Raw genomic sequence first — 12,133 nt, 5'->3', positions numbered from 1 at the left:
GAACAAAATTGCTTCTGCAGATCCTCTTTCATCGAAGCCCTTAAATCTGATTTAATTATTTTCGTTGCGAACAGTCTCTCCACACTGACCTGAGTGGGTGGTATGGCTGTTACTATCATAGCTGCAAATTTTACTATTTCTGGATAAGCAGGAATGACATTGTACTGTAAGTTTAGACGAGCGATCATGTTTCTCTACTTCTTTTAAACCACCAAGAAAATCTTGCCTAAATTCCATTCGTTTAACATCAAAAGGTTGCCTTAGCACGAGAACACGTTTGTTCTCGACTGTTCAATTTTATCCAAATATTTTGCAAAATCGGACTCTTCATCGTTTGAAGAGGATGAGAAGGATTTTGATACTCTCATCTTCATGTTGTGGTTCTGACTTTTCAACGAGTAGCCCTTTTATCCAAACTGCAACATCACAGAGGGCCTGTTTTGCTTCAGCAATTTAATCTTTGCTTGACAAGATTTGGTTCATTGGATCTACGTAGACAGCAGCTAACAAGATCTGATTTTCAAGTAGCAGACCCTCTCTTTTCTTCATTGATGATACAATTCCTTCAGCAATTAATCCTCCAGCTTTGGATAGGTGAAATATTATTTATTTCTTCTCCCATAGAAATGTACCAGGAGTTAAATACTCTGCTTGCAGCTTTTTGGTGACTGCGTAGCAGAGCTTCTAATTGTGATACCAATCTCCATTGACTTTTAGTCAGTAAGACACTGGGATTATCAATGTCTTCTAGAAAGGGTTTTAGGTCAAGCAAACGCTTAACCATCATGTGCTGCCCCAGTGAGTTGCTTGGTCCAAAATAGCTCCCTTTCTGGTACGTCTCTGGAGGATAGCATCAATTTTAGAGTTCCTGGCTGCTGTGGCTACTTGCCTCATCTTACCTATCAGAGGAGCTGCATAGATTTCTTTCAATCCATCTCGTATTGCTTGTTGCAATGTATGTACAGCACAGCGCATATGTTGGATTAGACAGAGCTGAGATGCCTCCTCAAAAATATCATCTAGTTTCATCATTCTGTTCTATTTCCACTGTTTCAGTTTCAGAATCTGCATCAGAGATCTCCCTTTCAGTAGTGACTTTTTCTTCTTCAACTTCATCTTTTCTATCGTGCTTAGCATATTTGAAGCATTATTAGTGACGATGCATAGAATCTGGTCCTCCTTAATTTCAAAATCTTTCAAAATGTCTTCCACTAAGTTCTGGAGATAAATGCTCTCATGATGTCGTTTGGTGTCCTTTACTCCTAATGTCCGAGTTACTATTTTATTGTTTTCATCAACAAATCTAGCATTGATGGCAAAATAGTTAACTCTGAGACGAGTGGTGGCATCCATTTTAATGAACAAAACTTCATCATTTTTCGAAGCTTTTCCTTTTAATTCTTGGTTTCTTCAAGTATAGGTTTTCTGATGCTCTCCCTTGCCAGAGAAACTCCGAGTTTCTTAGCCATTTCTCCATTTAGCCAGTTCAATAAGGTGTTTCTTAAACATTTCTGAGGTCATTGTTACAGTGACTTTGTCTGCAGTGATGAACCTTGTACGTGATGTATGTCCCACAGGAGATTTGTTTTTTGCTGACTTTAATGCAGTTGTAAGATTTTTATTGGTTCTTGTATCTTTCTCATTTACAAATTCTAATATTTTAGGGTGGTAACGCTGCAAATGTCTTTTCAAATTTGAAGCTCTTGTTGGAGCATTTTTATCAGAGCCAGATTTATGTTGAGGTCGGAGGCGAAGCTTTTTTACCAACTCCGACTCTAGCAACGCCAAAATGGCTCCGATTCTGACTCGACGACTCCATAGCCCTGCTATTAATATGGTATGCATATGTGGCAAAAATATTTTAACAACATTGTTAAATCCAGCAACATCTGGATAAAAATATTTGACTAAAAGCACTAGATCACAGCATCAAGTTACTACATATTTTGTGTTCTGTTATTCTGAGAATAGTTAGCTCAGTAACTTTGGACCATCAACAGTCACGAAACCCATGACCGATGAGAAAGATTTGCCAGAAAGTATCAAAATGTCTCATCTATGTTTTGATTAAATTGTAGAAATGCTGAAGGGCAGAGGAAAAAAAATTCGAAAGACTCCGATAAATTCCTGTGAAAGAAAGCCGTTTTAGGGAATTAGTCACGCGTTTCTCCAGTGCAGGAGCATTGTGAATCGTTCCAAAACAGCCAGTGTCAGGAGAAAAGGCCCACCCTATAAGATTATACTTAAATTCCATACAAAGTTAAAATTCATTTCAAACAGGATATAACTGATAAGTATAAAGCTTATGATATTGTCAAAACACATTCAAAAATACAGTATTCCAAAAAGCCCATTATAATAACAATGTAAACCCCTATCAAATGAGTCTAAATCCTGCACAGTTCACATTTTTAGAAGTTGATTTCTATGTATTGCTTTCCCCACATAATGAATTTGTAATCTAATTGTAGTTTGCAATTTAAGTCCATAAGACAAACCTTAAAACTACACACCTAATTAAGAATGGTCAACCATGGGTGCCAGCCATAACAACTGATCACACAACCAGAAACTTCAATAAACCCAACACAAAACTTGAATGACAGAAATGTAAGAACAAGAGCATCTTTTACACCAACGACTTCAAGATTTTGGATAAGAATAGGCCAAAGGCAAATCTACATTTGACCACTGTGGTATTTTGTCATTAGAAATAGCACATTCTACAGCTTAATATCCAAATGTGTACCAAACAAAAGGTAATAACTTACGTGAGGTGTGACTCGGTCATTCAGAAGGGACATTGGAAGCTTGGTCTGTTTCAAAATTAGTCTGTAAGGGTCTTTCATAACATTGCCCATCTCATCCTGGAATTTTTGCAGAGATGACTGCTTTATCACTCGAGTGTTAGCTGTGCACAAATTATAAAAAGGTTATTTTGAGAAAATAAGTCCTGCTCAATGTGTCAACATTGGATGGAAAAATCAAGAGTATTCCTGCTACTTTATTGTCATTATTATTTTAAAAGACACAGTGGCGTAATGGTAGAGTTGCTGCTGTACAATGTCCAAGACCCAGGTTTGATCCTGACTACGGGTTCTACGGAGTTTGTACATTCTCCCTGTGACTGTGTGGGTTTTCTCCAGTTGCTCTGGTTTCCTCCCACCCTCCTAAGATGTACACGTCTGTAGGTTAATTGATTCTGTAAATTGTCCCTAGTGTGTAGGAGAGAGCTAGTGCATGGGTGATCGCTGGTCAGTGTGGGTTCTGTTGCTAAAGGCTTATTTCTAACCTCTATCTCTAAACTAAACTAAACTAAACTATAGATCACTAGCAACAATTCATTAATGAAGTGGCCATTATGGCAATGGCAGGCTACATGAGATGGGTGGGGGATCTTAGTGCAGGACCAAGACATACCCATCTGCACAGAACCTACTACCAGAGTCAACACATCCTGCCAGGATACCTCTGATGAACAATATATTTGCATCGATGCAGGTTCTGCTTGGTTCTGGATGTTCCCATACTTTCAGTGTTCCCCTTGCTGATTCTTAGTCTGAGGAAGGGTCTCAACCCAAAACATCACCCATTCCTTCTTTCCAGAGATGCTGCCTGACCCGCTGAGTTACTCCAGCATTTGAGAGATCAGCCAGGGCCTCTATTGGGAGATTGACTTGCTTCAGCGAGATGAAAGTGGCACCTCAGACTCTGGGATTGTCCAGTATTATTGACTGTACTTGCTGGAAAGCCAGTATAAGAAGCCGCAGGTTCCCACAGATAGTGGCAGTTAGACTACACTCGCATGTCTAGAAAGGCTTCCCAATAACCAAGACCTTTTCCTCAGAGCAATTTCCACTTATAAAATGCCAGATAATTTTAGATTAAAAAAAAAGTAATTTGGTGTTTTCAAGAAACCCACATGCTGCATCCATTCTCGGAGAAATTGAGCTGTGTGCAACCGAGTCTGGTCATCTTGGACACTGTGTAGGTGTCACTTTACTGTTTCTTGGTATAAACCAACCAAAAACATTTCAAATTTCCAGACATTTTTCACAGCCCATGGATGGATGCTGACCCTGACTCTTAACACACCTGCTGAATGACTTTGCAGGGGGAGGTACACAAGTACCAAACTCTTTGTGGAAAATGCCAATGGTCATCTGAAAACGAGATTCATATGCCTATACCAGCCCAGGGACGTTAGCAGGAGCAGAGACCTCATGCACAACATGGCAATCCAAAGGAATGCTTTGGGTTCTGCTGCAAGGGCAGCAAGTAGACCCGGCGTCCGGGGAACATGTGGTGCAGGCCAATGAGCAGCAGCACAAGAGGAGCAGCAGGATGAGGAGTGGAAGGCCCAGCAGAAAACCATCAGACTCAGCTCCTACACGAGGGAGAATGGCGACAGCACAGCGACAAGAGAGTCTGTATTAGGCAGATCCATTTCATAAGGGACCTGCAAAGTCCCCAATGCAAAGTAATCCTCACCACAATCCAAATTCTTAACAAAAACTCTGTTCATCAGCAATAAGTCAAGGGAGCCTCTGCTAACGTTCTTTTATAGAACTGCCTGCATTGCTAAGATTAATAAATGAATATCCGTCATGTCTTGTGCAGACACAAACTTTATTTTGGTCGAACGAGCAGGGAGATTCACACCTGTGAGAGGTGGCTGGCGCAGGTTCACGCTCCCCAAACCCCTTGCAAACAAGGCCTTACTCTCACCCTGACTATTGATCTCACCGAGAAGAATTAGAAGCATCCTTCGCTTAATGTGGAGATTGTCTCCTTCTCCCCTTCATCTTTACCTCCTCACTGGCAACCGAGTACTTGGTTGCCATGAAGATATGCCTTTAAAGAATGGTACCCTACTAAGGAAAAAAAGGGCTAGAGGAACTCATCTGTGGAAAGATGGACAGGCGATGTTTTGGGTCAGGACCCTTCTTCAGATGGAGCGGGGGAGGGAGGGGAGAAAGTCGGAATGGAGAGGTAGGGGTGGGGCTAGTGAAAGGTGGCTGCACGTGAGGAGGGGGACGGGGTGGTGGGAGAAATGAGTGATTGGCAGGTGGCTGGAGTATGTGACAAAGGACAGAGGTGAAGATAAGTCTCCCCTTAGATTGGTGGTCTCTTTCCTCTGAGGAGAGTATTATCTGAAATTGGAAAATTCAATGTTCAAATCTTTGAGTTGCATGCCACATGAGTGGAACAAGGTGCTGTGCTTCCAGTGGTAATGAAGCCCGGTATGGTTACCTGCATTGGTCGAGGCATTGAATATAAAGAAGAAGGAAGTCATGATGCAGCTTGATAGGACTTTGGTTGGGCCACATCTGGAAAATTGCTCGCAATTCTGGTCACCCAATACAAGCTGGATTTGGAAGCTGGAGAAAGGATGCAGATGGATTATACGGTATTGGCTACAAGGAGAGGTTGAACAGACATGGATCGTTTCCTTTCGAACTCCAAAGGTTGAGGGGAGACCTGATAGAAGTATGTAAAATTATGAGGCCTAGATAGGGTCAAAACCCTTTTCCTGTGATGGAAATATCAAATAGTGTGGGGCATATGTTTAATGTGGGTGAGGTAAAGTTTGAAAGAGATGTGCAGGCCAAGTTGTTTTTAATATTACACAGAGGGTAGTGGTGCATGAAACACACTGCCAAGGGTAGCGGTGGAGGCAGATATAATAGTGCCGTTTAAATGTTTTTTGAAGTCACTTAATTATGCGGGAATGGAGGGATATGGATTATGTGCAGGCAGATAAGAGTCGTGTTCGGCACAGTTTTAGTGGGTCGAAGGACTTGTTCCTGTGCTGTATTGCACTATGTTCTATGTTTGCATGAGACCTCACTTTGGCAATGGAGGCAAAGAACTGAATGATGACTCCCATTTACATTCCCATGAAAGGTCAGGGGTACACAAAAATGCTGGACCGAAACGTTGCCTATTTCCTTCGCTCCATAGATGCAGCTGCGCCCGCTGAGTTTCTCCAGCATTTTTGTGTACCTTCGATTTTTCAGCATCTGCAGTTCCTTCTTAAAAACTGAAAGGTCAGCATGGGAATGTAAATGGGAGTCATCACGTATCAGTCCATCTGCCAATCACTCCACTGAGTATCTTCAGCACTTTAATTTTGCTCAGGATTTCTGCATCTGCAGTCTCTTGTGTTTCTGCTGACACACTGTTAGGATTGCCAGGCAGAAAATGGTTAGAAGCTAATCTTGTTATTGGTAATTTATTTTTTTGTCTTCTTTTTCTCTCCATTAGATTATAGTTTCTCTCATCTTTTTCTCTCTTTATCTTTATTCTTTAAAAAAACAATTAAAAACTGAAGCTAAGTAAGAAACCTGTAATTAAATTGTTGCTTACTATTATTTGTATACATGCTTCTAATAAAAATATTAAAAAAAAAACTGTCAGAAGCTATGTTCAACTGAGCCTGGGTTATATTGGAGACTGTATAGGTGCCACTTTGCTGCTTCTTGGTGTAAACCAACCAAGAACATTTCAAATGTCTGTTTTGGCTAATTTCATGACCTTTTGTGTGAAACCAATGGGCATTAGCACTTCACACAAGAAAAGAGTGAAATCCATTTTTTTAATCACAACTCTCCCCCCCCCCCCCCCACAACTACTGAATTCATGAGATTAGCGTGAATATTTAAAATTGAAACATTTAGTTTTTGTGCCACATTCAAAATATGGATATTCCTTCATTGTAGATTGGTTACTTGACTTACTAACCAATGTAGTGCTTTATTATTTTAAGCTCCGCCTGCTACGCCTACAGAGGGCAGTGGAGGCCAAATCACTGGATGGATTTAAGAGTTAGATAGAACTCTAGAGGCTAGTGGAATCAAGGGATATGGGGAGAAGGCAGCCACGGGTTATTTATTGGGGACGATCAGCCATGATCACAATGAATGGCGGTGCAGGCTCGAAGGGCCGAATGGCCTCCTCCTGCACCTATTTTCTATGCTTCTATATCACTTTATTGTAGATGCGTTTCACTTTTTATTCTTACAAAGAAAGATGTAGATTGGTTACTTTACTTACCAATGTAATGCTTTATTATTATTATAAACTCCGCCTTCTACCACACCATTCATAATATCGCAACTCGACATGTGCTGTTAGTTAGTATTGCTGCATGGTAGGAGTAACATGCTGTAGTGTGTTGTATACGTTACTCAATAAATACTGTTATACCAGATCTGTGAGTATGTGTGATTTACTCAACATTCATCCTGGACGATATCGACTCACCAAACCACTTGATGTTTGGTTCCACTCGAGCTGTCGTCCCAGATGTAACTGTTGACTGGAACTGCAGCGGCTTGATAACCTTTCCAATCTTGTTCCTTCAAAATAAATAATACACAATTAATAGCCCATAATTGGCTTCCCACTGATTGAAATGGACTCAGTATGCATATATAGAGATCAAATTGGGTGCAAATTACTTCAAGATGTACTTGAGGGTGGACTCGCAAAAATCAGGAAATATGCTTTCATATCTTCATCAAAAAGTGGCAATTAATAAAATAGATGAGCCAAAAGTATGTTATTACTGGAGTTTTTGGAATCAATAGTGAAACTCCATTTCAATCCCAGTCAAACAATCCCACAGTTGTCCATGGTAAAAAGGAGACAAAGTGTTCCTTGAGTATTTGAGCAAGGACATTCTTGCTATTGAGGGAGTGCAGCGTAGGTTTACAAGGTTAATTCCCGGGATGGCGGGACTGTCATATGCTGAGAGAATGGAGTAGCTGGGCTTGTACACTCTGTTTAAGGATGAGAGGAGATCTAATTGAAACGTATAAGATTGTTAAGGGCTTGGACACACAACAGGCAGGAAACATGTTCCCGATGTTGGGGGAATCCAGAACTAGGGGCCACAGTTTAAGAATAAGGAGTAAGCCATTTAGAACGGAGACGAGGAAGCACTTTTTCTCACAGAGAGTGGTGAGTCTGTGGAATTCTCTGCCTCAGAGGCAGGTTCTCTGGATGCTTTCAAGAGAGAGCTAGATAGGGCTCTTAAAAATAGCGGAGTGCGGGGATATGGGGGGAAGGCAGGAACGGGGTACTAATTTGGTATGATCAGCCATGATCACATTGAATGGCGGTGTTGGCTCGATGGGCCGAATGGCATACTCCTGCACCTATTATCTATTGTTGGAGTAACTCAGCAGATCAGGCAACATCCCTGGTGAAGATAGAAAGGTGACATTTCGGTTTGGGACCCTTCTTCAGACTGAATCATCTATGTTGATGATGCTGCTGCTTGACTGGCTGCGTTACTCAAGCACTATGTCTTTTTTTGTAAACCAGCAACTGCAATTCCTTGTTTCTCAAAATTCCATGATATCTGCCCAGTGGAGAAGTATTCAGTCAATGTTAGAAGTAATACATGGACATTGCTCTCTCCGCTGTTCCTTTTAACTATTTAAGGGTTCTTCTTAGGCCCTTTTCGGTCATGGCTGACCATGGGTGTCTCCAGGGTGCTATTCCCTATATGGAGGACGCCTGTGCATGACTTTGTTTAATGTGGGGAGACTGGTGCACAGACAGCAACCCTACGGTCCTTGACAGATCTGGGTCAGGGTCCAGTGGCAGGGAGTACAGGGTACAGTTGATTAATAAAGATCATACGTGATAGGAGCAGAATTAGGCCATTCAGCCCATCAAGTCTACTCTGCCATTCAATCATGGCTGATCTATCTCTCCCTCCTATCCCCATTCTCCTGCCTTCTCCCCATGAGAAAGTGGGATAACATGGAACTAGTGTGAATGGGTCAGCCTGGACTATGTGGTTTCCAGGCTGTGGCTTTAAAACTAAAATTGGAACCTAACCCAGTAGTACAATTGCCTGCGAATCCACCTGACATCAAACTAACAACAACAATCCAAGCCTTGGCACCACCAAAGGTCTATGATATTTGGGATCCATGGAGCAGTTGTACTAAATGTCTGTTTAAAATATTTACATTATTAAACCGCATGTTGAAATAAAGTTGTTCTGAAACATGACTCTGCAATAAAGTCATGATTTTGAATGGGGGATTTACTCAACAAGGGTTATTAAATCATGGTTAAACATATCATTCAGTTATCACGATATTTGTGTTAAAAAATAAAGGTTCACAAACCTTCTTTCTTTCTGCCTGTACATATTCAGGCGCTTAATAGTCGCCCTGTCCCTCCTGTGGCCTCCTGCATCTTTGGGCCGATCTGTACATAAAGAAAAGTACCAAGATAAAAACAAGATTCTAGACTTCCCTTCAAATGGAATACCTACCGTCACCATTGCAAAAACCGGTACTACCCAAACATCTGAATTACGGGTTGTTATGTAGAAATTGAGTGACATATGGTTTTAGTCAGCACTCATCTCTGCAATTGGATCCTCAACTTCCTGATCAACAGGCCCCAATCAGTGAGGATAGGGGACAAATCATCCTCTAAGATAATCCTCAACACAGGGGCCAGCAGCGTAATCAAGGATGAGTCGCACCCTGGCCACTCCCTCTTCGCCCCTCTCCCATCAGGCAAAAGGTATAGAAGTGTGAAAACGCACACCTCCAGATTCAGGGACAGTTTCTTCCCAATTATTATCGGGATCATCCTACCACAACCAGCAAGCAGTGCTGAATTACTATCTACCTTTTTGGCGACCCTTGGAGTATCTTACATCAGACTTTGCTGACTAAACGTCATTCCCTTATCACGTATCTATACACTGTTAGTGGGTCAATTGTAATCATGCACTGACTGGATAGCACGCAACAAAAACTTTTCACTGTACCTTGGTACATGTGACAATAAAATAAATTACACATGCACGTGTCCCACCAGACAACTTCTGCACCACCTGTGGAAACTGCCCATGGTTCCTAAATTGGCGTCTTTATCCATTTGTTAAAACTGGTGGGGGAGCAAAAACCTTCAGCCATTTCTTCACTCATTATGAAACTTTTCTGTCCAGAGTGCTGTGGATGCTCGGTTGATGACCATATACAGTGCTATCACACAGTATACTTGGCCACAACAAACCCTGATGATCAATACTCCTCTTCCATCTCTTCAACAAAGCCAACACTTTTTCCATAAACCAACCAAGGAAAGATATGAGAGGAGGCCCACATACCTTTGTTATTTCTCTAAAATATCAGTCAATTTAGTCCCATTATAGAAAGGACAAGTTGGGTTTGCGGCCAAATTGGAATAGCTTAGCAGGGGCATTTTGGTTGTCATGGATGAGTTGGGCCAAGAGGCCTGTTTCCGTGCTCTGTGATTATGACTACCCATCGTCATGTCATCCCCATGTCTTGAGTCTCTCACCTTAAATATCTCCCCTCTGGTGTCCCTCGACCATTACAAATGGTTTATTATTTACCCCAACAAAAGATAACTGGACACTAATCATTAATTCTCTTTTTTTTTTCTCTTCTCTAAGAAGACACCCCAGGGGGAGGGGGAGGGAGAGGGGGAGAGGGAGAGGCCCTTCTTTAGATGTCTGAACCTTCAGCCCATAGACATTAGGTTAGACATTCGGGGGTCACCCAAAATGAACGGAACTGGGAGTCTGCCGGGTACGACCAACTGCAGGATCTAGGGTGTCCAGTTTGGGGGTGTCTGGTACCTGTAGTGCAGCGGACTATTTGTCTGGCGTAACTCATTTTGTACTCTATGAACTCAACTTGGCATTATTTTTGAGTGGTACCATGCTCGTCTATATGCTAGACCATTTTTGGGGCCCTTTGTTGGGGGTCTAGCAGTCCTTTTGCAGCGGGAGAAATGTCTCCCATTTGTGTTGTTGATATGGGCATGGCAGTGAGCACACCATGGTAGTGGATTGAAGTGGTACCTCACTCATCTATTTAGGACCCATTTTTTGGCCCCTTGGGAGGTCCCCCAGATCTACACGCAGCGGGCGGTACCCGGCAGACTCCCAATTCCGTTCATTTCAGGTGACCCCCAACACACTCCCATAGTCAGACATTGGTACCTAGTTCGTCTAACCTACTGTCTCTAAGCTGAGGGTCTAAAAGGTCTTGATCCGAAACATCAACCACTCCTTCTCTCTAGAGATGCTGCCTGTCCTGCCTGCTGAGTTACACCAGCGTTTTGTGTCTATCCTTGAGATATAAGATTGTTTTGAGTAGGGACATGACTGGATGTTGCAGGAAGGTACTTAGGCAGGTGGAAATGAGCTAGGGAGAGTAGATAGGAAGCAATTGTTATTGGGCAAGTCCACAGACAACACATGCAGTGGTTTCAAGATCAGCTGATCAAAGTGCAGGAGCAGCATGTTCCAGTAAGGAGGAGGGATAAGGGTGGCATGGTAAGGGAACAGTAAATGACCAAGATGATTGTAAACTTGATCAGAAAGATAAAGGAAGTGTAAGTGAGGTGGTGGCATTAGAGTTTATGAGGAATATAAAGCAAGTAGAAAATAAGCAGTCGATCAAAAGAGCCGAAAAGTTTCACTGGTGAGATTTATTAAGGAAAATCCTAAAGGGCCTGTCCCACAAACGATTTTTCGGCGACTTTCCAGCACCCGTCATAGTCGCAGCAGGTCACTGAAAATGTCCAAAATGTTAAAAATCGAGCGGCGACCAGAAAAAGGTATGAATTTTTGGGCCACTACTCACGAGCATACAGGCATCACCCCGCGACATGTCATGAGTAGTGGCCCAAAGAGTTGGACCTACTTCTGGTCGCCGTTCGATTTTCAACATATTGAAAATTTTTGGTGACCTGCTGCGACTATGATGGGTGCCGGTAAGTTGCCAAAAAAAAAACACACATTGAGGCTTTAAGGCTTTTTATGAGCATGTTAAAAATAAGACATGATCACGGAGAGGGAGATGAGATCAGTTTAACTACGCACCATGTCGGCACAAATATTGTATGTCAAAAGGCACATTCCTGGGCTGTTCTATGATATGCAGGGAATGGAGAGATATGATCACGTACTGGTGCAGGGAAATGGTTTAACATGGCATTGTGTTTGGCGTGGACATTGCGGGCCTAAGGGCCTGTTTCTCTGCACTGAACTGTTCTAGGCCATCCATGGAGCAAGCTTCCAACGTCAAGCCCCGACCCAGGTGCGGACTGTTTAGACAGTCAC

The 12,133-nt window shown here is 42.3% G+C and overlaps 1 protein-coding gene across 2 annotated transcripts in view; it reads right to left on the bottom strand.

Moving 5' to 3' along the window:
* Nucleotides 1-12,133, bottom strand: part of gnl2 (guanine nucleotide binding protein-like 2 (nucleolar)) — a 115,526-nt gene that overhangs the window by 43,611 nt on the left and 59,782 nt on the right. For both annotated transcript variants that reach the window (XM_055656044.1, XM_055656043.1), the window contains exons 2-4: nt 9,150-9,231; nt 7,267-7,361; nt 2,772-2,911 (exon numbers count right to left, since the gene is read on the bottom strand). In XM_055656044.1, the coding sequence (XP_055512019.1) occupies nt 2,772-2,911; nt 7,267-7,361; nt 9,150-9,172 (258 nt within the window). In that variant the 5' untranslated portion in view covers nt 9,173-9,231. The remainder of the gene's footprint in view (nt 1-2,771; nt 2,912-7,266; nt 7,362-9,149; nt 9,232-12,133) is intronic.

This window comes from Leucoraja erinacea, chromosome 26 (genome assembly GCF_028641065.1).
Source record: "Leucoraja erinacea ecotype New England chromosome 26, Leri_hhj_1, whole genome shotgun sequence".
NCBI lineage: Eukaryota > Metazoa > Chordata > Chondrichthyes > Rajiformes > Rajidae > Leucoraja > Leucoraja erinaceus.
Note: the sequence above shows the minus strand (reverse complement) of the source record. Positions and strands in the feature narration are given on the sequence as shown.